Source organism: Onychostruthus taczanowskii, unplaced genomic scaffold, assembly GCF_017590055.1.
Source record: "Onychostruthus taczanowskii isolate IOZ18803 unplaced genomic scaffold, ASM1759005v1 scaffold6, whole genome shotgun sequence".
Taxonomy (NCBI): domain Eukaryota; kingdom Metazoa; phylum Chordata; class Aves; order Passeriformes; family Passeridae; genus Onychostruthus; species Onychostruthus taczanowskii.
Window position 1 is genome coordinate 13,208,448 of NW_024503679.1, and position 26,511 is coordinate 13,234,958.

At 40.8% G+C, this 26,511-nt stretch overlaps 1 protein-coding gene across 1 annotated transcript in view; it reads left to right on the top strand.

Moving 5' to 3' along the window:
- MCTP2 (multiple C2 and transmembrane domain containing 2) overlaps positions 1-24,904 on the top strand; it is a 100,086-nt gene extending 75,182 nt beyond the window's left edge. Inside the window, exons 17-22 of the mRNA XM_041418621.1 lie at positions 4,291-4,413; positions 7,270-7,311; positions 17,467-17,576; positions 19,919-20,028; positions 22,440-22,537; positions 24,741-24,904. Coding sequence (XP_041274555.1) covers positions 4,291-4,413; positions 7,270-7,311; positions 17,467-17,576; positions 19,919-20,028; positions 22,440-22,537; positions 24,741-24,809 — 552 coding nt within the window. The 3' untranslated portion in view covers positions 24,810-24,904. The remainder of the gene's footprint in view (positions 1-4,290; positions 4,414-7,269; positions 7,312-17,466; positions 17,577-19,918; positions 20,029-22,439; positions 22,538-24,740) is intronic.
- Positions 24,905-26,511: the final 1,607 nt, after the last annotated feature.

Genomic DNA, 26,511 nt, shown 5'->3' on the forward strand with positions numbered 1-26,511 from the left:
TATCACTCTCCTCCCATCACTGATGTTGTCCAAGAGTTATTCTGTCACAAAACAGAGCATCCCTCACTGCACCACAAAGGCTTGCCAGGTCAAAAAGAGCCTGTTAATCTTACAGTTAGAAAAATTGTAATTATTGTGTAGAAAAATCACGCAGAAAATCCTATCTTGTGCTAGGTTTCTAAGCCTCTTAAAACTGTTCTATCCCATGACTGTGGGTTTGCTGGTGACAAATGTTTTATGGGCATATTTTAGTAGACACCCGTCTAAAATCTGGTCTTAATAGTCAGATGCTAAATTGGAACCAGAGCAGCAGAAAAACCAGATTTGAAACGTGTTTCTAAGGGTTTGTTTTTACTTTCAGTTGAGACTGCCTTCTCTCATCTTTTGTGCTGCTGTCAAAAGGGCCACTCTCATGGTTGTTCAAACTCCATGCTTCTTGACAGGAACAGTTGGACCCCTCTTCAATGATTTTCAGATGAAACGGCTCCCAAACCTCCAGAGCTTTAACTTGTAGTTATTAAGCCCTTTGAAATAGCAACACATTAATCAGCTGAAATCAAGTGGTCCTTTCTCCAAGGCTGTGATATTGCTGTTGTCTTTTAGGTAGAGCTCTAGTCTAAATATTAGTTTCAAGAGCTCTTTTATTTTTTTTTTCTTTCCCTCAAGATAGGTCTATCCCATTCCTGTTTCTATTTTGATCATTGTTTTAGAATGCTGTGAATTAAAGTGCTCACTTCTATAATAGGCTTTTATACTCTCAAATTGCATTAAAAGGAGTAGTGTAGAAAGCTCGCTTCTGCTACTTTAACTCTTAGTTTAGAAATTGGCTGCTGTGCTTTCAGCTTCTCCCACGAACACTGTGAAGCCCAGCAGAAAAAGTATCAATTAATGTAATGGATTGTGTCTGACAGAACTTGGTCTAACAACAAGAAACACTGAAGAAAGGAATGGTTTGTTGAACCTGGATCATTTGAAGCAGGGCCATGGTTTGTGTCCCTGACTTCTGTGGTACTGGGAAAGTGATCTGAACCTGTTAATGGATTCTCTTTCTAGTTTATGCATTAGGCAAAAACAGACTGGAGATTACAAGAAATCAAGATGATACCCTTCCTTGCATTAGCTGTTATTTACATCAGCAGCTGAAGCATTCTTGAGTTTTGCCATAAAAATATTGATAAGAAAATAATTAAGGGAGCATAATTCAAGAACTTCTCCCAGACATAAAGTGTCACTGAGGAGAGAGTAAAAACATGCATGATTGAGGACCTTGTCATTTGGGGAGTGGGTATCTGTGTCACCGGGCTGCTGGTGCTGTGGTCAGTGTCAGGGAGCTCCCTGAAAGTTGATAAAATAGGACATTTGATGACTGCTTGGGATCTGCTTTGAAAACTGGTGCTGCAGAAATACTCAAAAGGCTGTTAGAACAGCAGAAATATTTCTATTCACTCTATAAACACACTCTGAACTTTTATTATGTACTGTATGTTCACAGCAATCATTTCCCATACCTCCGAGGCTAAATAATTTCTGAATAGCTAAATCAATTTGTCTTGTGTCTGTGTCGTGTCACAGTAATGAAAGTTCCCTGTACTGTGGCAATAGCAGCAAAGCAGCTCTTGTTAAGGAGATGTGGGAGCTCTATCAAAGCTTCACTGTCTGAGTTATAACTCAGCAGCTGATTAAACCAGTCAGCATTAGAAAGGAGGAGACAGCATGCCTCAGCTACCCATTGAGCCTACAGTGAGATTTTGTAATGAAGTTTTATTTGAGGTCTGAAACTTAATAATACACAAAATGTACTGTAAGATCTAAAATCACCAAGGTCTTGACTTCGTAGCTTGCCTGAATGACCTGAGATTGCAAGGTTGTGTTGCACTTGCAGCCGAGCAGGGTGATGTTCACATGGGATGGTGACAGATGCACTAAAATTGGGTCAAGTCCTGCAACTGAGTGAATGAAGAGAGGTTCTTCAAGAGCTTTATTGACTCCTTGAGGACTTTGCCTGGCTGGCTGCTGGTGGGGTCTTTTTGCTGCATCCAGGGAAGGCTGAGTTTGCTCGTACCCCAGGGAGGTGGTGCAAATGCAACACCCTCCCCTGGGCTGAAGCAAATGTTTTGAATTAATATCTGGAAATAGGAATTTCTATGAATGGAGTTTACGGAAGGATCCGATGTATGTTTATATGTATGTCTTTTTTTAAAATCTATGTGTGCCTAAGATGCCTGTGGAAATATGTGCAATAACAGGTCCTTGTTCTTTGAGGTAACATTTAGGGTAGGACAGAAGCTGTTATCACCTTCACTTTGTCTTAAAAGACAAGCATATATTCATCCAAGGGAGCTGGAATAGCTTCAGAGGAACTTGTTCAGGTTAGAATTTTAATTTATGGGGGATGTTTGAGCTGGGAATATCAAAACTATTGAAGGTTTTATTAGCTAAAGTTATGCAAAGCTTCTATAAGACAAATCCAATACCAATTCTTGGCCTGGATTCACGTGTTTCTGTTGCCTTGCTTACATATGAAATGTGGCTGTGTGAATCATTATCACTTCTAATTTTTTAGTATGTTGAACAACAGGATCAAAAAAGGGGGAAAAAAAAACCCACCAAAACCAAATCGTCTTCCACATTCCTGTGCTGCAAATCAATAGCATGGGGATATATTTCCTGGATGTCAGCCCATTTTATAAATGAATATATCTTGAAGATTGCTTTACAGGCCAACAAATGCCAAGAATAGGATGACAGTCGAATTCCTTGCATAGCAACAGCTAACATGAAATCAGGTGCACTCCAGAAAATGCAAGTGCTGTTTGGGCAAGGTTATGGATACAGGCATTGTTTCTTGGTTTATGTTTGGCCCATGGTAGGTATTAACTGGCCATTTGTCTGATGTCAGACAAGTCTTTTTGTTAAAAAAGTTAAAGCAGCTGCTGTCTTGTGGGGGTGTAACTTCTCACACTGCTGAATGCAATGGGAAGTGTTTCTTTGGTACAGTGTGGTTAAACTTTCAGGTCCATAACACAAAATACATTGCCATAAATATCCCATTCTACAACTGCCAGCATTGTCTTTATATGTAGTATTTGGCAAGCTGAGGATGAGGGGAGGTAGAGATTTAGTTTCCTCTTCACCCATAGAATTTTCCCTTTGTTGTTGTTTGAGATACTTTTACTGGATCTGACTCATTTTCATTTACCTGTATTATTCTAAAAATGTGATTGTTGTTTCTGATCAAGCCAGTTTCTTTTGGGGTAAGAAAAATCAGAAAAATGTGTTTGTGCCTTGTCTTTGAAGGAGATTGCTTAAAATAGCTTCAAGTTGCTATCAGCATTAGGCAGTTCTTCTGGAAACACTGTGTTGAGTAGAAAAGGAAATGGGATCACAACATACATTTTATGGCAGTTCTGGATTTAGTTTATTAACTTTGCATTGCCAACCCCTCCAAGTTTGCAGTCCGTTCAGATGTTGTTGGTACTTGTGAGATAGGATTGCAGTTTGGCTTGATGCAGGTTTTTTTGAAAAATCCTATGTGCTTTTTAGATCCCCATCATATTATTTGTGTGTTTTGCAGTTCCAGTTTGGCTTCTGGTTTTGCTTCTGGTGGGTTTTGTCAGATGCCAGTCCAAACACACAGACTCATACTGGTTTTTAGGAAAAGAGACTCCAAAGAACCAGTGAAATCTCAATATGCTGTGCTGAAAAACAGCAAGAGTATGAGAATGGAGACTAGGCTAACTGCAGCCCTTTCCAAAACAATGAATCAGGTGCAGCCTGAGGCCTTGCCTCCTGCAAGGTGAGAGTCCTTTCTGTGTGCTGCTGTGCCAAGAGTATGGGTGGATTGATGGTGAAGATGAATTTGCTGATCATCTGTGGAGTGACAAGGGAGCTCTGTGGCTCCTGTTGCACAAGAGGAAAATGCTCTTCCCTCGCCTGGGAAAGACCCCCTGGCAGTTAGAGCTTGAAGAGTGGAGCAGGTTTACCTCTCTAAGGGCATCTGTTGTACATCAGCACTAAGGACAAAAGGCTTCCAGGCTGGAGGGATCCCAGGAAGGAGTGGAGAAGCCTTGGGCTGGCCTCATGTTCATGGCTTCTTCTTCCCCAGGTACAGGGGAGGAGAAGCCAACGAGCAGCAGCCTCACAGAGACCAGAGGGAGCAGATTTCTTTGCCAAAATAATAATAACCTGGGTGGGGTTAGCAGAGATTCAAGGATGAATGTGCACAGTGATAATGACTGACAGCCTTTCTTAGGTGTCTTTCTCTTTCCACACTTGTCCGTGTTCTCCCAGGTGTTTGTGGTCACCGTCTGGACCGTGGAGCTGTACATGGTGCCCCTGGCTTTGCTGGTGCTCTTTGCATACAATTTCTCCCTCGTCACAACAGGGAAGGTCAACAATGCCCAGGATGCCCAGGCAAGTAGAGTGGCAAGTAGAGTAACATTTCTGGCAGCCCCAGTTCGCCCCAAGCAAAGTGTCACTTGTTCTAATGGCATTAAGTTGGTTGTGTAGTTAAACAACACTTTTGTTTCAAAGTTACTGAAAAGAAACCTCAACCCTCTCAATTTTCATTATTCAATTAAAGCAATAAACCATTCAGAGTAATAGGAGAAGAAGATGAGAGTGTGTAGGAGGTGGATTTCACTTACTAAATAACTACAAATGTTTTTAAGTAGAATTAAAAAAGATTTGCAAAGCAGCAAGTTCCTAAAAGCCATTCTCCTCCTGCCATTGCACTCTGCAACACACTAATGATTCATGTTTCACAGAAGAGGAAAGTCAATAGAATCCAAAAGAGAATGTAGTTCTTTTAAGCCTTGTCCTGTGATCTGAGGTCTTAAGAAGCTTTTATTCCTCTTTCCCATCCTCAGCTCTTAAAAGACAAATGGGGTTTTTTTTCCCCCCAGAAATTCAGGCTTTGGGTTGTAACTTGGGAGAAAGAAAGGTTTAAACACAGAAATAATCACCAAGTGTGACAAAGTTCTACTGTTGGGGTATGAAATGATTGTTTGATATTGACCATTGTCTTTAACAATGGCAATTAGAGCTAGAAAGGAGAGTAAATTCATGAATATCCATAATATTCGGTTTTTAAAAGTGAAATAAATACAGTAATGAAATGGAAATCAAAGGATAGCTTTCTTCTAACTTTTGATTAAAAGATGATTGACGTTGGTAACCATGAAGAATACCTTTACCTAAATGAGTCAAGTGGATTTTACACAAAGGCATAATATCCCAGAATTTAAAAAGTCAATGTCAGGTTTATTAGTTTTAGTGTTAAAATTTGCTCCTGGTTTAGTTTTCATCCACTCCCAAGTGGAAAGATTCTTAGAAAAGAGGAGAAGTTGCATTATCCAGACCAGGGGAGGCTTAATTTGAAAACATGGTAAAAGAAATGCCTTTCTTCAGTTTCAGCCAAGTCCAGAATAATGCAGAAAGATACTGTGTGTCTTCAGTGACTACTTGATTTCATCAAGAAAAGCAAAACTTCCCATGTGGGAGAATCCCAGGCAAACAGATGTTTTTGTTTTTAATACAAAAGGCAATAAAAAATAACAATAATAACCTACCCAGAAAAAAAAAATACACAGAGAGTGCCTTCCAGCCTCTTCCCTCTTCCTGTGGTGAGTTGTTGCATGTTCAGGTGAGGAGAGTCTCAAATGAGACAGAAAAATTGAGCAGAGCGTCATTTAGATGGACACAGCAAAAAGGCTATTTCCAAAAATACAGTTAATTGTGGTAATACTAAAGAAAGGTCCATCAAGAATTTGGCTCTTTTCCTGTCACACATTCTGTAAGCAGTGCCGTGCCATGAAATTCAGGGGTGCATTTTGCATAAGCAAAATCACACGTCTGCCAGAGTGCTTTGCAGGATTGGGATCATATGGAACAAGTAGTCAAAGTGCCTTTAATATTACCTGATTCCTTTTTTATGTGTGTCTGTGATTCTAACCATCTGTAGGTCAAAAATAGACAATCAGGTGCTGGCCCCAGTCACATCTGTCCTGCAGATGAGAAAAGGTTTTCTTCAAAATACCAATGCTTTTTACACAGTCATTTATTTGTTTTTTGCTTCTTCAGGCCTTGGCTGGATATTCACTGCCTTTGGTTTTTGTGTGCCAGCACACACATTTTGTGTATACAGAGGAATGCAAGCAAGAGGCTTTGCAAAAGTGAACCTCAAATTCTCTCTGATTTCTGTGCTATAAAATGTGAATAACAGTATTAACCTTGTACTCCTGATCCACTTGCCAGGAGGCTAAATTCGTGAATATTGGTAAAATGTTTTATGATTTACAGATGGGGAGCTTCTATAGAAATTTAAACCATGATCAGTGTTAATTCAACTGCTCAGGGTATTCCAAAGAGCCAAAGAATAAATCTGGCTATCTGAACTCTCAGTACCTTTTACATCCTAGATGAAGCTGCTATTCAGGGAAAAAGAAAAAAGAAAGAAATTAAAAAACCCCAAAAGAGAAACACCCAACCCCCTCAGAAAACCCTAAATTCAAAACATCTTTTTATTGTGATTCTTCACATTCTTTGCATGTTTGCTGTATTTAAACTTGTAGTTCACAGATTCAAATGTAGCTATTAAATAACCAAGGAAAAAACTGGGGGACCCTGTTAAAGGCTCAGCTTATTAAATACCTGAATTGAAAGCCAAGTGCTCCTAATTCGAAGCCTTTGCCAAGTCTTTTGTTTTCTGTCCTACCTGTCAGCACAGAAGTTAAAGGGAGGAAATAATGCTGCATAGAAATCTGACTGGGATTCTATGTGAGATTGATTATGTTCATACTAATGTGTTTTCTAAAGTCTAATGTTCAGTAATGGCCCTAAAGGGAGGGAGCAGTCATTGTGGCAGTGGGGATGGAACAAGTTGAGTATAGAGTCCTCAGCCTTGACATACCAGTTGGTTCATTTGCAAGACTGAGAACAAAGCTGTTTACAGATAGTAAAAGTTGGCAATGTGTTTGAAAGCCTGTTGCCTTCAGATTACTGGACACAGCCACTAATGCTTTATTTAGACTTAAAATTTGTATAGGGTATTGCATGCTTTGTTCAGAATGCCACAAAAAAGAAAGGTCCTTGAATATAAAACACTGCTTTGGAAAGGAGAAAGTGGTGGGGTTTTTTAATGACTTTCAATAGAAGTGGGAGAAAATTGTATAGTGAAACTTTGTGGGAGTATCATAAGCTTTTTGAACATTGCCTGTCACTAAAAAAAATAAGTGTTGTGTTTTGTAATTTGGACATCTGCTTCTGCAGGAGCTTATGGGCTTGGATGAAGACGAGGATGAAGATGATAAGGTAAGCATATCTCACGGTTATGTTGGCTAGAATCACAGGGTAGGTGGGAGAACACAAACAAATAATCTCTCCATAAATCTTTCAGTTATTATCTGTATTAACTGGGAAAACGGTTGTCAGCAGTTTGCCGCTTGGCAGATTTGAAAGTAGGAAGGAGTTGGTTTGTGTAACATCCCAGAGGGGTGGTACCTGTGCGAGACCTGAACAAGAAGTGACTCTGAGCAGCCCCAGGCTGTGCCTGGCCCTGCAGTGGGCACACGCTCATGAATTGCTCCTGCAGGGGTGTGTGTGGTGGAGGAGGTGCAAAGATGTACACAGGGATGTGCAATCCCCCCTCACTGCCCTTCTGAGTGCTGGTTGACATTCCCTACTAATGGCTTTCCCCAAACGATTTGGCATTTCCACTTCAGTAGGCCAGAACTGGTGTGATTTGTGGAGGGCTGGTTAGAATTTTCTCAACATTTCTTTCAGAGCCTTGGAAAAAAAACAGTTTTAGTTCAGCAGCTGAAATGTGGAAAGAATTGGAATTGGCAAGGCCTGATTTTTATTTTATTGGAACATACTTACTCATTCTTCTCACTGTGAAAAATTCATTGGATTTTTTTCCAAGTTTATCAAACCACAGTGACAAATGATAAAAGGATTAGAGGGCATGACATACGAAGAAAGATTAAGAGAACTTAATGTATACAGCTTGAAAAAACATAAGTAAGTGAAGGAGGATCTGATAATCTATAAATACTTTAAAGCTAAAAGGTGAGGAATTATTTAACGAGCAACAGCATGCAAAGGAACATTAGCTGTTAGGAAGAAAATGTTCATGAGGGGATGTGAAACTTTCAAATTGCATACTAAGTTAATAAGACTCTTCTTGAATATTCTATGTTTTAAAAATGCTACAGTGAAATTTGTTGATCATTAAGAAGCAAATCACTAATGCAGCTAGCAAATGCACCTTAACTCTTCTCAGTCACAGATCCCAGGATTGAAGCTCAGCAGACTAATTGATGGGAATAGTTATTTAAATTTTACTTGCTCTTCTGCTGTGCTTATATTTTAATGAGCAACCAGAAATCCGTCAAAGTTATAAAGTGAAGTTTAGGCAATCCAGTTGAATTACAGGTTTCTTGCAACACACAGTAGTTGTTTAAATGTTCTCATTCATAATTTACTCTTTGTATAGTAAAATTCATCAACTGAATGGACCAATATCTGAAACTCATCAAAAGTAGCTAAATGAAAGTTGCATCTTTTTCAAAAGAAAACTGTGTATCTGTAGAAGTCAATAATTTCTGTTTAGTGAGTACCTGGTTCTAGACATTTGTAAATATTATTTGTGTGATGCCTAAAGGTGTAACTTATTCCCTGGAACAATCCCATTTGATTTTTTTCTATTTTAATATTCCTGTTTTGCCCTTGCAAGTGCTGAGGTGGGAAAAGAGAGTAAGAATGTACTAAATAGGTATCAAATCCTCTGTTTCCTGGGGTGTGCAATAGATTCATTGCTGCTAAGATATTCTAGGTCACATTTACCCTACATTTAACTCCACTGACTTTGGTTCTCTCTGTACAAATACAACTGGGTCACTTCAATATGGATTTAATGACTTTGGGTTTTTGTCTCCCCCCAGACAGCTTCACTGTCATTCCCTTTCTTGGTTTATTTTAACAAAGTGTGCAGGTTTGGTGAAACTCCTGGGAGTCAATGTTGAGGTGCTGATGGTTTGGCCCTACCATGTTGTAGTGGGAGCTGCCTCTGTCTCCATTCCACACACACTCCAGGACTCTCTGGCGCAGAGAGCTGGTAGCACTGGCTAAAGCCTCTCACAGCAGATACCCCCAGCAGGCTTTCTCATGAAGATAACACTTTACATCCCAGCATTACAGTTGTTATGGATGGAATTCCGGCACAGAGTTGCCAGAAGAGACAATTGCCAGCCCCTACATTTGTCCCATGGCCAGTGCTGTGCAGAATTGCCTTAATGTCTTTACTGTGCCTTGTGTGCACCCCCGTGCAGCAGTGAAGGGCCACACTTGCACTCCCATGACTTGCATCTTTAAATACATTAGGTACATCTTTAATTACATTAAGTATATTCTAAGACACTTTTCCCAGTCTGAGGGTGGCCAGTGCTCTCTGGGGAGTGCAAGAAAAATGTAATTTTATGACACTATCTCATGGCAATGTCAACATTTAAACAGACAAGTCTACTTTAAAAAGAAGTCTGTGTATTTTTTTTCCCTCCCTAATACAAGAGCTCCCAAAGTTGAAATCTGCTAGTTGGCTTGTGGTGTACGAGGTCACTGTTTCTGTTTCCTGTCATCCTGCTGTATCAAAATACTTGCACACAGAGCCCTTCTGGGTTCTGCTGCCTGTTAGACATAACAGACCGTGCTTCTGGGAATTGTAACACACCCTCGAAGAGATGAACTGTTTACAAATTATAAATACACAGACACTTAGTTCAAAAACCCAAGAGCAGATTAACTCCCTCCACCTAGACTATCTGTCTTAAATGACAGGGCTTAATTGCTGACTCCCCCATCCTTTCCCCCTCTGCCCTCCCCACATACCAGCATGGAGGGCTGTAAAAGATAGCAGTGCTCTGTCCCTTTGGCACCAGCTCTTCCGTGGATAAATGCCTTCTCGGATTTGTGCCATCTTGGACACGGAGTTCAGGCTGTGTCCTGTCAGCTCTGGGCTCTGTCAGCCTGAGTAAGGATTGTTTTAAAGTTACATCACTGCAGCATCTTTGGTCTGCCAGGAAGAAGGTATAGACAAGCTGCATGCAACTCACTTTAAGCTGTCTGATTGTTGACCAGTTCTATTTATTTTATTTGTTTTTTCTGTTTCTGATAATGACTGTAGAGTTTCAAGAGCAGACATTTACCTTGTGAATGATTGTGTCATAGCACCTGACTGAAAAGAGCCTTGGAGTCTTCCCCGTTGTCTGAATAAAAGTTTGCATCTCCACAACGGACAAAGCTTAATTTATGACTATTTTCAGGTCTGGTAACTGATTCAAGAGAAAATCAGAGAAAAAACTAAATCAACAGCAATTCCTGTGTGAGGTTTCTGTTGATTTTTTGGCATTTTTTTAAAAGAGTTCTTGTCCTGTGGTGAGCCTGTGTAGTCCTGCTTGGCTAGTGCAGTGTAACAGGGAAGAATCAAATGATACTGTGGCTTTAAGCCAAGTTATTTGGCAACTTCCAAGAAATGTTTAGTATCTCATGTATTGGAAAAAAAACAGAAGTGGAAGAAAATCACCAAAGAGTAAAAATTCAATGCCTTTACTGTAGGAAATTCTCTGTCAAAAATAGGTACCGAAGATATACAAAGTTTTATGAACACAATTCAAAAAGACTCCAGCCGAACAAATTAAAGTCAAATTCATCCAGTAGCAAAGAGCTGACATTTTCCATTTGAGTTAGATTCAGCATGTGGAAACCTTCCGTATGGATCTTATTTGTACGGGTGGATTACGATGAAAATTGCATTAATTTTCTCCGCAGTAAAGGTCAGTAATTGAAACATGAACCAAGAGTCTATTGTGTAAGATGCTATATCCCCATACTTAGGAAAGGTCATTCAAGACAATATCATCTCATTGTTTTCTTCCCTGGAAGTATAAATAATTTCATTAGTTTTTTCTTCAATGCAACAATTGCAATATAATATTTCAACATCCCCCATTAAGATTGCTGAAGAGAAGTGATGGTGAGGACTTGAAAATGCCCCATGTTACACAGGATATGTTCAGACTGACAAGGAGCATCCATGTCCTCCACAAAATTATGGGCAAGAAGACCCAGTGCAGGGATTGCTGTGGTTTTGCTTTGCTCTTTTCCTGGGAGCCTTCTTTGTACAGGAAAGTGGAAGCTAAATGGTCTCTTGTTAAATCTTATTTGCACAGCAGCATTGTCCAGGGCTGGTCTTATCCATAGGCATCCCATAAATTGTCACAGTTCTTATATCAGTGTCGTGAGCCACCCATTCATAGGTTTAGAGGTGGTGGGGAAGAGGAGTTGAAAGGAGGTTCTTGCAGAGGACTTTTAGATATCCTCACAAAGAAACCTCAGCAGCCCTATGGCACTTCAGAATTCTCCCTCTTAGAGAGAATTACCTACCTAGATGTAGGTAAAAGCCAACACTGCAACTTCTCTAAATCTCTGGAAAGGTATTAAGTAGCGCTAGGCAGGTCACTGGACCTAGCAGATGAGCCTCAGGGAGTTCTCCTCCCTTAAAAATTCCAACTATTTAAAATGTTGTTAAATTTTCTTTTGAATTGGCCAGATATATGAATAGATACTTCTTTCTCCTGTACCCCAAATTGCTGAAGATCATTACCTAGATTATAGATGATGATCCAGTAGTTTTAAGTCTAATAACCATGTGTGATTGTTCTTAAGTCTCACGTGTTTTCAGGAGAAAGCACTTATTTCGACAAAATTTATTTTCTTTCCCTTTCTGGTTTTTAAATGAAAGATGACTGGTGACTTCTTGTCTCCATTCAGGATTGATTCTTGTTGCTTCTTAAGCATGTGTTCCTCACCTGAATTGTGTTTTATTCTGTTGTGACTGCTGATACTGCTTGAAAACTTGTGGTAATACCGGTAGACTTTGGGTTACTTTACACGTCTGTGAAAATGTGAGCATGTACAGAAAATGCTTCTTAAGCCCCCTGCATTTCATGCCTGTGCATAGAGAAAGAAACTGAATTATGACCAAGGGTTTTTCACATAAGATTCTTCTTGAGCTTGGCTTAGGAGACTTTTGCTGGTCCTCTGTGCACGGATGAAACTTGTCTAATGCAGGCAGAGAAAGTGCAGGCATGGCTGGACAAGGCATGGAGTGGTCATCTTCTGCCCTTCAGGGAGTGTTCCCCAGCCTGAGCTGTAGGATGATGTGCTATTGCTTTCCAAATGTGTCCTCTTAAGACTGATGCTGCTCTCCTTCCTACCAGTCTGAAGTGATTCTATTGGCTCTGGTGGAATTATTCCAGATTTCACACCTTTTTAACTGAGAGCATAAATTGACCTCTATGTGTTGCATTTCCTCTATTTGGTAATTATTTCAAGTACACTCAGATTCGCTAAATTTCCACAGGCAGGCACATTTGCAGCATGGTGTTAATAAACAAAAAGATCCTGTGATGCACAGTTTCAGGACTGCACGAGGCAGTTGCTCAGAGTTTGGCAGCCGTCCCCTCCGCGTGCCCGTCCTCCTGGAAGTGCCGAGGAGCAGCAGACTTTGCAGCTCAGGGCAGGGCAGTGACTCAGCAAGGCAGATTGCTGGGCTCCTCTCAGCAGCCTTTGGCTCCCACCGAAGGCAGGAGCCAGTTCAAGGTTGCTGTGGTGACTGTTTGCAAAGCTCTGCCTGGAATTCATTTCAGCTACCAAGAGACTGTCTGTCACTCCATGGCTGCCACCTCCCACAAGAGCTTCGTTCTGCTGCTAGACTGGAGCGTTATTGAAGTGTTCCCTGCTGACAACAGAGGCCAGTGGTCTGCTGTTTATGCCCAATAAAATCCTTTTGGTTTCAGAAGTTCTTCACGGATGAGTATTTTGGCCCTAAGATGTTTTTTTGGCACAGCTTTTGCTGGACACCGGTAAGGTCTGAGTTTTGTAGTCCAGCAGAGAGCAAGTTGCAAATTAAATCCAACTTTGCCCAGCTCTGCTTTTCCCTAAATAACTACAGCATGTTTTGTTGGGTTTTTTTTTTTTTAAAGCAGAATAATAGTGGAGCAAAAAGGAATGCATGCCTGAGCTATTTTTCTTTCTTTTGTCTTTCCATCAATCTTGTTTGTTGCTAATACACTGAAGAATTAATAACTGGTACATTAGATAAATCGTGGTAAAACATCATCCTAATGTGCTTGTAGCAGCAGTAGCATAATGAGACAGCTACTGTAAGAAAGCTAATCCTGAAAGTTAGGCCAGCCCAGGGCTAGGCAGATTAATTCTTCCAATCCCTGAAGAGATTCAGGATTTTCATTCCTGACTGAGCTGCCTGTATCCTGTTTTCTTCCTCCTTTTCATTAATCCATATTTATGTTTTCTCCTCCCCTTTTCCTCATCTTTGCCCCCAAGTGTTCCTCAGCTTTATATATTGAGTTCCCCTTGGCATGCCAGAAATCTGCTGATGAATACCACTTGTTTGAAAGTTGCATGCAAGATTTTTCTCTGCAAGTGTTTTCTATGAAATCCAAGTGAGCAAGTATTATGTACAACTTACCCATGGCTTCAAGCCTAACTTTTCCTTGTGTGCATATGATACTTGCAGTATACATGAGAAATACACTTAGAGAATAACAGCAAAAATTGTCTGTGCATTTGGAGCGTTGCTTGCTGGTTTGGATGTATCCAGAGGAAAAATATTTGAAGGATAGATTTAAAAAATAGGAAACAGCTTTCTGTAAAGATGAAAGCTATTAATCATTGAAACAAATGATCAAAAGGAGTTAGGGGATCTCCACCATCCAGGCTTTGAATTCAGTAATGGATGCTTGGCTAGAGAAGAAGCACTAATGGGTGGCATTTGGCCTTTGTTCCAGAGCAGATGATTGAAGAATTTTGCCTTCAGTGTCTTCCCCCATAACTCTTAGGATTTTCCCTCACAAGACCAGCTCTGACTGCTGTAGCTCCCCCGCTGTGAATTGCTGTGTGAGTGCTGGGGACATCCTGTCCTGGCCTGCCCCATATTCCCATTCCTTTAAAGTCTTCAGCTCTGGAAGCCCCTCCGTGCTGTGGCTGTGTGAAGGTTTCTTTTTGCAGCTGACCCTAAATGTCTTGGAGCAGCACAAGTTCCTTCTGGGGAAGGGAGATCCTAGAGCTGTGGTAGCTCTTTAAGTGTGTTTGTGTCCTGTTTAACTGTTACATATTTGGGAAATAGGAAAATCTAGGAGCGTCTTCCAGTACAGCAGAGATTTGGTCTCTACATTTCTGAGTTGATATATGTTCGCTGGAGACAAAAGACTTAATTTCTGAAATTGCTGGGTCTTGGTTGGTGTTTGGTTTATTTTTTTCCCCTCCCCTGACATGCTTAATCTTTTGTAAACCCCCTTTTGTGGCTTTGTTCAGGCAATTAATGTAAAAATGAAGGATTCTTAAATCAGGATATGCAAGGAAGAGTTGAAGTAACACACTGATTATATAATTAATTCTCAGTTTTAAATTCATTTTGATGGAGTTAATTCTTTCCCAGAGGCTGAAGACTAGGTTTGGTCCACCCACAGTACTGTAATCAGCTAAGAAATAAAGGAGACAAAGGCCTTGAATTAATGGAAGTTATCACGACTGGTTTTAGGGAAATAATACCAGAAAAAGGCGGGATATTTCATTTTCACTTGACACAAAAGCTTCTGAGCTGTGATCTTAAACTATCGGTATCCAAATCCAGTTTTCAAGCAGTATGATACGTGGAGTCCAAAAGAAATCAGAAAGGAATGACACCTGAAGAATATGAAGAATTGTCTGGGTGGTGGGACCTTGCACGGATGAGGAAGTGTGTTTAGTGGAAGATGTGTTTTGGATTCTTTCTTTACATTTTCCACAAACATGGTAGTGTTCAAATATAGCTCTCTCTATGACAGTTGCCCATTTACTAATAAATAAGGTCCAGTGACTGTCATCCTGACGGACTCTTACTGTTTCTGACAGTGTTTTCTGAGGTGCTGGCTTCACAAAGCATAAACAACACTCCAAAACCTAAATAATTTGGAAAATACTGTTTGTTGTACTTCATTTGTCTGCTTCTCTGTTGCTTAACCAGTGACCTAATAATCCTGTCCATGTGTTTAGACTGCAGGTTTCCAGAACCAAACAACAATAACAAAGAAATGATGTTGACAAATTCCCAGAATTTTCAAACAGTTATGCCCATCGTGCATACACACAGTTGCAGCCTATTTTTCTCTCAAATAATTTATTTTATTTACAAGGTTTTCTAATCCCAGTTCATCTCTGCCTTTACATTGGTTGGCCATATTTTGCATCAGAAATTGAAAGCACTGTTGTCCAGGGGTGATTTTAGCACGCAGCCAGGTGAGCATGGCCATGCAGTTGTCATAACTTAGGGACTGGCAGTTTCTGGTTTATTTTCTGGCTCTGCTTCGTGGCTGCAGCAGGAGTTGTGTTGTGTTGTGTTGGTTTAACTGTGTTATCACCACATTGCGGAGCTCCATCGAGGATGTGTAAATGAAGTCAGCATGATGCAGGCAGAGCTGGCAGATGATCTGCCTTGCAGCTCTGGGCAGCAAGAGTAGGCTTGCCCTGCAATATCACTTCATTTAAGTGGTTTCTTTACCCCTCTGCCTGAATTTGGACAGAATGAAATCCCCACTGTCTGGTTTTCCATGGGCTGCTCCCCAACTTCTGCTTGCAAGTTTGGTGGGAAAAAAGCCAGCTATGGCCAAAGAACCGTTCTACCATCCCAGTGAGGAAATAGTTAAATATAATTTCAATGTGTCATTTACATTTGAGCCTAACGAGATTATAACTGGAGCTGTGTGAAAATGACTTTTTGGTGCTATTTTCACATAAACTGACTATTTATTTATTTATTTTGTTCTGGGGTTATTTCACACCCCAAGGGTTTCATTTTTGTTGGTTGTTTTATTAATGTAAAAATACTCATTTTCACACCCAAATGTGTGATTATTTAAAATGCTGCTTCTATTCATTGTGCACTGACTTGCAACCTAAAGGCAAATATTCAAATGTCTGGAGCTTGATAACTCCATGGTGGTTTTGGCTGGCTTTTTAAACTCAAAAATTGCTGGGAAGAGAAATGGGCAGTAAGTAATTCAAAGTGGTATAAGGGCTGCATTCCCATGCCTGCCTCTCAGCATCCCAGGATGGGTCACAGGTTATTCCAGCACTCTCTGCAGAGCGGTGCCCTGTCTCAGCTCCATACAGACCCTCTCCCAGCATGGTAGTGCCAAAATGCTGGAGCAAGAGCCCTCACCTCTGTGGCTCTGTGTGACTTTAAACAACCTCTGACCCTGTCCTGCATGGAGGAGGATGGCAACACAGAGGCAGAATTGCAGAAATACTGATGCAAAAGTCTCTGGTCCTTGCTCATTCTCATCCACCCTTTCCTCTACCTTGGCTGGTGTGGGCGTGGAGAACAGGGATACCAAATGCACTTTGCCATTATCTCCTCTCTCTGGGAACAGATTGGTTAAAACACAGCTTAAAATGTTTTGTTGGTTCATTTTTTGTTGTTTCTTTTTTTTTTTTTTTATTTTATTTCTTTTTTTTTCTTTTTTTTTTTTTTTATTTTATTTCTAAATTGGACTGATTTTTAAGTGTCTAAATGTGATGTAAAATCAGTGTCCAGGGCTTTGCATTTTGTACTAAGTGAATGTTTTGCTGATTTCTTGCTAGAATATCTGCAACCACGCCAATTTGCATGCCTGTATGTGTGTTAGATTGCTGGCAAAGAAATGCTGAATGCTGATAATTGTATACTGGTTTTCAAGCCTGATTTAAGTAATTTTGATTTTTAATTCATTCTGTGCTTCCTTTTTATTTCTGCACATGTGTAGTAATGTCCTGTAATGTTGTTGCCTAAAATAAGCAGTAAAAAATGAAGTTGAGATGGCCGCTGCAAAGGGAAAATGACATTTTTTCCTTTGATCCTTTTTTTTTCCCAGCAAAAGAATAAGTCTCTGTATGGAGAATGCACAAAAAATATTGCATTCACTATCTTGCTGCTAATTTATATACACGAACCAGCATGGCTGTGGGGGGCCTACAAAGCTCAGAAATGTGATATTTAGAAGTTCTGCACAAGAATATTTTTGTTCTTGAGGAGCACTGAGCAGCCAGCACTCCACACCAGGGGTGCTCAACACCTCTTGTGCTTTGGCATCCAATTGTGTGAAATCCTGGTTGAAATCCTGCAGTCAAATTGTGTTAGAAGATGAAGAAACCTCTGCCCATGTGTTGAGAAAAAGGAAGAAAATACAGGGATCTATACAAATAATGTTGGTTCTGTGTGATAAACCCAGGGTGTTCTTTCTGCCTTTCCTTCAGTGAAATTCTTGAGGTGATGGATGGATCAGCAGTGCTGGAAATCTTAGTTTCACCATGTGTCTGTGGACACCCTAGCAAATTATTAAAAGTCTTGGTTTTCTGGTTTCTTTTGATTAGGAATCTGAGAAAAAGGGGCTGATTGAGAGAATCCACATGGTCCAGGAGATCATCATAGCTGTTCAGAGCATCCTGGAAGAAATAGCATCGTTTGGAGAGAGGATTAAAAAGTAAGTAATAATCTTTTCTTTGACCATGATTCGAAATGAAGCAGAACCAGGAGGATCAAAGTGGAGTAATTGTCTTGCTCCAAAAATGTCTGCAAGTTGCAGCAGGATAAGCTGGCTAGTCCCACCCCTGCTTCTTCTCCTACAGTCTTTTATTCCAAAACACCTTTGCAGAGCACAGAGAAGAGGAGAAGCAGTGTTCCTTACTGATGTAGCTTTCATGTTTGCCTGAATTTAAGGCTGCTTGTTTGTGATGGGGTGGGGATGCCACAGATACTGTTTGAAGATGTGGTCACAGAAGCATCAGGCATTTCTTTTCAGTCCCATCACAGAAAGTGGGTACTGATGGTCAGTGTTGCCTTTCCCACGCCCTCCCCATCCTGACCTGGCTGTTGGGGTCACCAGTCACTTGTGTCCCTGGCCAACACATTGATCTTCTTCTGTCTTTGCCTTTCTGAGCTGTCTGCTTCCTGCTGGTGCCACGAGGAAGCCCAAAGGGGGTTTTCAGGGTCTCATGGCAGGAGGGGAGACACAGAGGGTATTCCTGACCTTACAAAGGAGGGAGGTGAAGAGCCTAAAAAAAATCCCACAGGCAAACACACACAAACCTTTTATAACTCCGTCTTTATTGGCACTTAATTGATCCATATTGTTGTCTGTTTTGAACACAAAGTGATGGTTTGTGACCGAGGCTCACTTTAATGAGGAGCTGAGTTCAAGCTAAAAATACAGCAACCACATGTGCTGTGGTGCCACGCCGGACACCCCAGCTGGGGTGGAAGTGGCCCAAAGTTGTATTCCAGTCTATGAACAGGGCACTGTTCTGCCCAGCTGCATGGCAGGAAGACTCAAAACACTTAAACACTATTAATTCTTGCATTCATTTTGCTAACAATGGTCTTAAAGAACACGTTGGGTATTAATGTGGACACCCGATGTAATTTCAGAAGGATTCTGTTGTAGCTCGGCAGTGATGTGCCATTAAAAAATTGCTATCAAAGTTTTTTTTGTAAGTGACAGACTGAATTGTGCTACAGTTTCCGTCTGTCACTCCAGTTACACAATCATAGGGAGTTTTCAGAGTTTAACTCAATTGAGCTGTTTTGCCTTTTTTTTTTTTTTTTGCTTTAACTTAAGCTACATTGATTGATAATGATGGGTCCTCTCCCACCTATTTTTACTTAATATTTAATACGTCTATTGAAGCTTAAATGTAATTCTTGAAGCGTCCTATTAATTTTATCTGTCAAGGGAAGTTTGTCTTATTTTATAGCCTGATAAGTGGTCCAGATTGATTCTCTCTTCTTCCTACTCCCCATCATTGTCATATGATGAAGTTAGCAGGCAGATTGTGTGAAACAGAGATGCCCAGATGCATAAATCCACCTGTGGACTAGCGGGCATCCTTGTAGTCCAGCTATCTCAGCATTTGGTGCAGGGCAGAGAGTTATGTCTTACAACAGCACAGGGGGACAAAGTAATTTCAAAGATGTGTTAGCAGTGGCTTCTCACCTTCAGTCCACCATTGACTTGCAGATGAGAGGTCTGAGTGAAATAAAATCCTGTTTTTCACTACAATGTGGCCAAAGTCTGAAATGCTGTAGTAACTGAACCTTTCAAAAGTGCTCCTCTTGGGAAAAACCTGATGTGGCTTGTTGGAGTGCAGAAGGTTGGGCTGCTGCTGGCTTATTACAATTTATCCAAGCCAGCCTCCTATATTCAGTGTAGTAAAGAATTGCTGAAAATGTAAAGATATAGGACAAAATGTATATATATGTAGACAGATTTTTATAGAACATTATGACCCTAATGTTATACAGAAAAATTACTCTAACTGCTCTTTCACAGTTTGGCATCATAATCAATCCAATGCAAGTTATTTGCTGGGTTGGACTCTGGCTACCTGCCATGCCTGGGTTGTGCACTGGACACATACCGTGTGTCACCTCCACTGTGACCCCGTGGAGCTGGCTCAGCCCTGTTTCCAGATCAGATAATCTGCTCATGAATAATGGAGAGCTGTGTGGCCAGCAGAGATGTGTAACAAGTGCCACATGAAGAAGAAGAAGAAACAAAAACAACTCGCTTACATGCCTAACAACTTCACTGAGCTCCCCAGGGCTCCTCTTCTCTTTCCTTATCATGATATCTGCCACTCATATATCTTCCTTAATCCATTCTAACAGTGGGAATCTATTTATCCACCTTCCAAAGGGTCTGCAATTTACAGCATATCTGACTGCACTGAGCACTGCAAAGGGGTCATTAAATTATTATTGGGTAGCAGAGCACAGACAGTGTCCAAGAACAGAAATGTTGAGAGGGATTGTGTTTTTTCCTTACAGCACATTCAACTGGACGGTGCCTTTCCTCTCTGTCCTGGCCTGCTTGGTCCTGGCAGCAGCAACAGTTATTTTGTATTTTATACCACTGAGGTACATTGTTTTAATCTGGGGTAAGTACTCCACTGTGTCTCATTTGTATGAGATAAATACAATATATGTCTACAGAGTGAAATCAAACAAGCTTTAAACGACCTGTTACACAGACAAACAACTGCTGTTGCTTAGAGGTGAATAAAGATGTTATGAACTTCTTAAAATTACCATTTCTCCCCCCTGGGTTATCCGATAATTTGCTTTTCTTAGGGTTCTTTATAAGTTTCCAACAGCACCACAAGAAGAGCATTAGCCTAGATAAGCTACTTTCAGTGTTATTATTCTTCTGCAGGAAAGTAATTAGCTTCCTGGTGCTGGAGCCCTCCAGCTGGGAAATGGTAGGAAGGGGACAAGATGTGTTTGCAGAGCTGGACCATGTAGATCTGGACCCTGGGAGCCTTTTGGGTCTGAGTATCCTGGCAGTCAGGACAGGCTGTGCCCAGTGGGACACACCAAGCTTTGCCTTTTGTCATGGGTCAGAAAGTATTTGTATGAAGATACATAATGAACTAAAAGAGGAGCTTTTAAAAAGTAAAACTTTCCTGGTGGCGTTGTGAAAGAAATGTGAGGTCATCTTTCACAGAAGGAGATGGCATTCAAGGGCATAGGACTAAAGGGAATGGCTTCAAACAGCAAGAGGGCAGATTTAGATTAGATATGAGGAAGAAATTCTTTCTTTTGATGGTGGTGAGGCTTTGGCACAGGGTGCACAGAGAAGCTGTGGCAGCCCCATCCCTGGAAGTGTCCAAGGCTTGGTTGGACAGGGCTTGGAACAACCTGATCTAGTGGAAGGTGTCCTGCCTGTGTCAGGGGGCTGGATTGAGTTGATTTTTAAGATTCCCTCCAAACCATTCTATGATTCCAGGTGCTGAAGGCTTTCTACATCTCCAAATGACCTCCTGTCTAATTTAGGTGCTAACTTTTATCTCAGCCTTGAGGCAGAAAGGTGTGGAGAACATAGTGCAGGTAAATCCTCAGTGACCTGCAGGGGCTCAGCCCTGATGTGGCTCTGAGTTGTAGGGACATAGTGCAGGTAAATCCTCAGTGACCTGCAGGGGCTCAGCCCTGATGTGGCTCTGAGTTGTAGGGAGCCCCTGTCACCCCTGGGGCTGAGCCATCAGCTGCTGTCTTGGATGTAGAAAAGGGAGGGAATGAGAAAGTGGCATTAAAAAAAAAGCCATTCTTGGGCAAGAGCAACAAAGAAATAAAGGATTAAATCAAACAAAAGAAAGGGCAAAAAGAAAGGGGAGAAATTGCTGAGAGTAAAAAGTTCAGTAAAAAAATATTGTTGTTCTTGTGTGGAAGACATGGTGAGTACATGAAAACTATACATCCGTTCAACATCATCTGGAGTGACAGGACTTTCAAATATGATACATGTTAAACAACTACCCCATGGCAAGGCCTCAAAAGACCTTATGGTATTTTCTGTTTTTTAAAAATCAGGTACACAGAAAATTGTGTTGTCATTTTGCTACAAGTATATGGCTTAAAAGCTGAATCTCAGATGTGAAGCAGGTACATTTCAGGGAGAGGAGAAGGCTTGGAGCAGCCATCATGTTTGAAATCATTTTCAGGGAAACCACTATGAGATTTTGGACAGGGGCATGATGGAGTTGAATGCTGTATTATGATCCTCAGAGGCAGCCAACATTTGAATTCTTTTGCTATTCTTTAAAATGGGTTAGCTGATTTTCTTCACCTAGAAGACCTTAAGAGAGGCAAGAGAAGACCTTCTGAACTTCACAATAATATGAACATTACATTCCCATGGATCTTCTGTCCAGACTAGGGACCACCTCTGCCAACTGCAGCTTTACTAAGTCCATGGAGATGGAGATTGCTGCAGTTCATAAGCCTAATAATTCACACAAAGATTGAGCTAAAGTAAACCTTGTGATAAAGTTTTATATTGTCCCATCATAATATGGGCAGTTTGGCCAATGTGGCCCTGCAAAAAGGGGATAAGCCATGAGGGATGGGGAAGGGAAGCTTTCATTTTCTGAAGAGATGGAAGGAAAATGTTTCCCAATTATTTTCAGAGCCTTCCAGTTGGTCATGTAGGGTAGCAGATTTAACAGCACATTTGTTTTCCAGTGTGTGTATTCTCCCTATAGTAACCCCCAGAATGAATTCTTGCTGCAATCGCTTTTCACCATGTTTTTGGCAGCACATGATCCCAAAAGTAGAGAAATACCTTTGTCAGTAATGTCCTCCACTTCCTCCAGGAAGCACTTGTGAGTGATTCCACGTGACAGGGAGCATGTGTGTGGCTTTAAGTCTGAGGCACTGTTTTCACACTAATTTTTACTTGCGAATTCCCTTTCCCTTTTTCACCTTGCCTGAACAAATTTAGAGGGAGGGAGTAGAAAAGGCTTGTATTATTTTGTTTGCTTTTATTCTATATATATTTTTTTTTTTATCCTAGGCATAAATAAATTTACTAAGAAGCTTAGAAATCCCTATGCCATCGACAATAATGAGCTACTAGATTTCCTCTCCAGGGTACCATCTGATGTTCAAAAGGTAAGTAATGAATGGCCACAGCCAACAGAGGCAAGGAGTGACACTGAGAGCGGCTGGGTGCTCCGTTTGGGAATACAATGCCAAAGACTTTTGAATAAGGGAGATAAGGAATCTGGGGAAAATCCACAAAGGGAGGAGGAGAGAGTGTTAGAAGAGAAGGGAGCCAAAATCCTTTGTCAGAAGGATGAAATGATTGCGGAAAAATTATCCTGGAAAGACCTACTTAAAAATGATCTGGAAAATCACTCAGCGTGGTTACTGAGCTATGGTTTTCGTCACCTTTCTGCTCCGGTATTTGTACAGAGGGAGGAGAAAAATAGTCTCTTTGATAGAGATAACCATCCAAAAGGATTTGCTGAATTCTCCTCTTTCTCAAGATAGGGGGAGGAATGGGGGGAATTATTTCTGTGACATTGTGCTTGAGCTCCAGGCCTCTTTTGGACAATGCCCTGCTCATCTTTTTCTTTAAAGAAAACCCTGACATGTGTTTAAAATACTCTACAGTTGATCAGATCAATCTTCTACCATTATGGAATTATAAGTTTTAATCTAACCAGAATCTATCCTCCCTCAGTTTCAGTCAAGTCTTGTCTCTTCTCCCATTTCTTTGAAACAACAACATTGTCTTCAGCAATCTCGCCTATCTTCCTGGAAATTATTTGAACAATAAATCCTTTCGAATGTCAAGATCTGTTTATTTCTGTTGGAGGAGGGAAAATAGTCTTGCTGGGTAATGAAGCCACACAATATAAAGGATTCTTTCTTTTGTTTTCACTAACTGGAATCTCTGTCCCCAGGCCCTGATCCTGATGCCCAGGATCCCTCTGACATTGTACCTTTCACTTTCTCTGTGGCACTTTCCCTGTGAGGTGCTGCTCACTGGGAATAAGGGGATCACAGTCTCACCCGTAGTGACTTTATGCTGTTGGAGACAGAAACTGAATTGCTCACGTGCAGTGTTGAGGCATCTGGTGGAAACAGAGTTGGAAAAAACTTACTTATCTCAAGAAGCAACCAGACTGGTTGGTGGCAGCACTAATAACTGGAAAGAAATCTCACCATGGACTGGTGGGAGGAAAAACACTAAGCAGGAACAGTCATAGATCCATTAAGCTTCAGTGTATTTTTATTTGTTGTCATTGCTCTTTTAGATGCCACTGGATTGCAGTGATGGTTTGCATATGCCCTTTAAGTGTTTATGTTTAAAGATAAGCTGATTTTCTATTTATGCTTTATTTAGCATTTACACTTACAACATTTCCTTGAGTGGTTTCCATCATATTGGGATCCTTTGAGCTCTCCAAGGAAAATGATCACCATTTTCTATGGGAGGAATGATAAAAGTTCCTTGGATGGGGTGAACCTTGGAGTTTTCCAGTAGTGCTGAAAACAGTGACAGCCACACACTTCAGGGACAAGTCATCCATGGAAGCTCCAAAACTCTTCTGCCTGCTTTGTTTTTTGTGCTATCAATGCATCAGCATTTCACTGGGGTGCTGCAGTGAGTTAGAAATGACTTCTGTCTGTACAATACCCATTTACAACCACAAGTCTTGGACAAAAGACAGAGGAGGAGTGAAAAGGATGACATTTTCAGACAAATTTTCCCCATGATTTCTGTGGGAATACTTTTGTCTCACACAACAGACAGTTTGGAGATTACACCATCCTTGACAGTTTACTACACATGTTTTAATCATTATATTGTATATGAATTTGTTTTGAAAGGTGGAGGTAGCTTTGTCCAGGTTCTATTTGGGAGGATACTTTCCTTTTTTGAAATTAAGTATTTCAGCATCCCAGGGTCTGTGTATGGTTTTGACAACTGTCATCTTACTGTCTATTGGGATCCACTTGAATTGAGACTCCTGAGAGAAGTTTATTAAACTAATAGGTTAATGCCAGAAAGATAAGAAAAACAACTCCCAAACCAAAACAAACCCAAAAAGATTGCTGAAATCAGGTAGAACCCCATGTATCTCATTAGAAAAATCTGCTTTTAATATTTTTGTTTCAAGAAATGATGCATGACTTCTCAAATCCTTCCTGCAATTAATCCCCCATGTTCCTGTGTTTAGAAAATGATTCATTACTTTTGAACCTTCCTTAGTTTCCCTGGGTTTGTCCTGGGGGAGCCATTAACACACGCTGCAGTGAGCTAGAGTTACCTAAGTGCAAACGTCATGCCTGTTTGTTTTTACAGGTGCAGCAGGCTGAATTGAAACCATCCAGCAGCTCCAGCCCCATCAGGAAGAAGCGGAGCGCGCTCTAGGATGCAGCAGGGTTTGGGAATGCAGCACCTCCCTCCCTGCACACACGTGCACACTCTGCACCCCTCCCCTCCTTCTTGCTTCAGAACAACACTAGAGTCACTGCCACGGACTTTCTCTTTCTTGGAAGATGTGGTTTTTGATAAACACCTATCTTGGGTTTCTTTTCTGGGTTGTGTTTTTGGCACGGAATCCCAAAAAAGAGCAAGGTGAAATGTGAATTATTTTGTGGGATGGGGAGGAGAATGGGAGAGGATGGTGCAACTGCACCTTTTATTTTTCTTTTTTTATTCCCCCCTTTGATTGCAGAGACAAGGCTGGATGTGGCAGCACTCCCTGTGTTATGTAGGAAGAGATAATTCTGCTTAGTGTAGCAGATCAACTGAGATGATGTGAGGAGATGCTCTGAACCAGTTTTTAACATATCCAACAGATTTACATTAAGATATGAAAGCTATTCTTTTCTGAGTTAAATCACTGTGCCTAGAAAGGTTTAAGCTCTGAATTAACGAGTCTTTGATACCCATCTTCTGTTCAAGCAGTGTACATTTTAAAAAGTTTTTTATCATAATTAGCAGAAAGAGCTAGGAGCTCCAACAGTATCTCAATATTTCATCCAGCACTTGTGGGTTTTCCTTTTTCCTTTTTTTTCCTCCTTTTTTTTTTTTTTTTTTTAAAGCCCAGCCTATGGTTAACTCTTTGTATACTGGAATCATCGGAGATCCATTGCTGGCAATGGATGCATGAAAACCTTATGCCATGAAAGGATTAAGAGAAAAGGCTAACTCAGTGACCTGAAAAGTGTCTGTTGGCTTGCCTTTTATAATTCCATCTCATCAGATATTTTCAGCATTGCTGTTGTTTTCCTGTCTAAATCCAGAGGGGTCAACACTACAGATCCAAGAGGAAAAGAAAAAACGAACACTTTGTAGCCTTAAAGAAACAAGTGCTTGTGCAGAAAGAGAACATGTGCCCAAAGAAATGGTTGTGCAATAGTGTGCAGGCTTTGGTCCACCACTGATGTCTTCTTGCAGTCTTTCCTGGTGGTTCACAAGGAGAGGATCCAAAAGTGAAGTCAAGTGGAAACAGCAATGGAAAGACAGGAGAAAGGACCCCATTTTGTGTTCTGTGGAGGATGTGATTTTTTGCTTGCTTGCCAATGTTCTAGTAATTGTGCATTTGCTTTATGTATTTTAGAAAACCAGCATTAGTAAGGTTGTTTGACAGGAGAAAGTAAAACACAGACTCATGTGTAAAACCTGCTTAATTTTGCTGATACTGCAGCCCTCGGTCCTTTAGGTGCTGTGGGACGTTTTGGGAGTGATTTGTCACCACAAGTCATTGGTAGCACAAGAGCTGGATTTGTTGCTTATGATTCCTAGGCAAGGATTACCACCAACATTCCGTGGGATACTTGACAGTACAAAGAAATGCAGAAACCTGAGAGATAGGATTCTTTTTTGGCAAAAAATAATAAAAAAAGGCTTTGAAAGTCATCTAATAAAAAGTAAAATGGATGGAGTTGTGTGTGGTTCCATAGCACAATCTTGTGGGCTTGTTCCAGGAATTTGAAGAAGGAAAACTGACAGCAGACTATAGTCCACTGGGTTATTAGCCAGATTCAGTAGTTTTTCATAAGTTTATTTTTCAAAGTCCCACTGTGCCTTTGAATAAGGACAGGCACATTTTCATATACTTGATTGG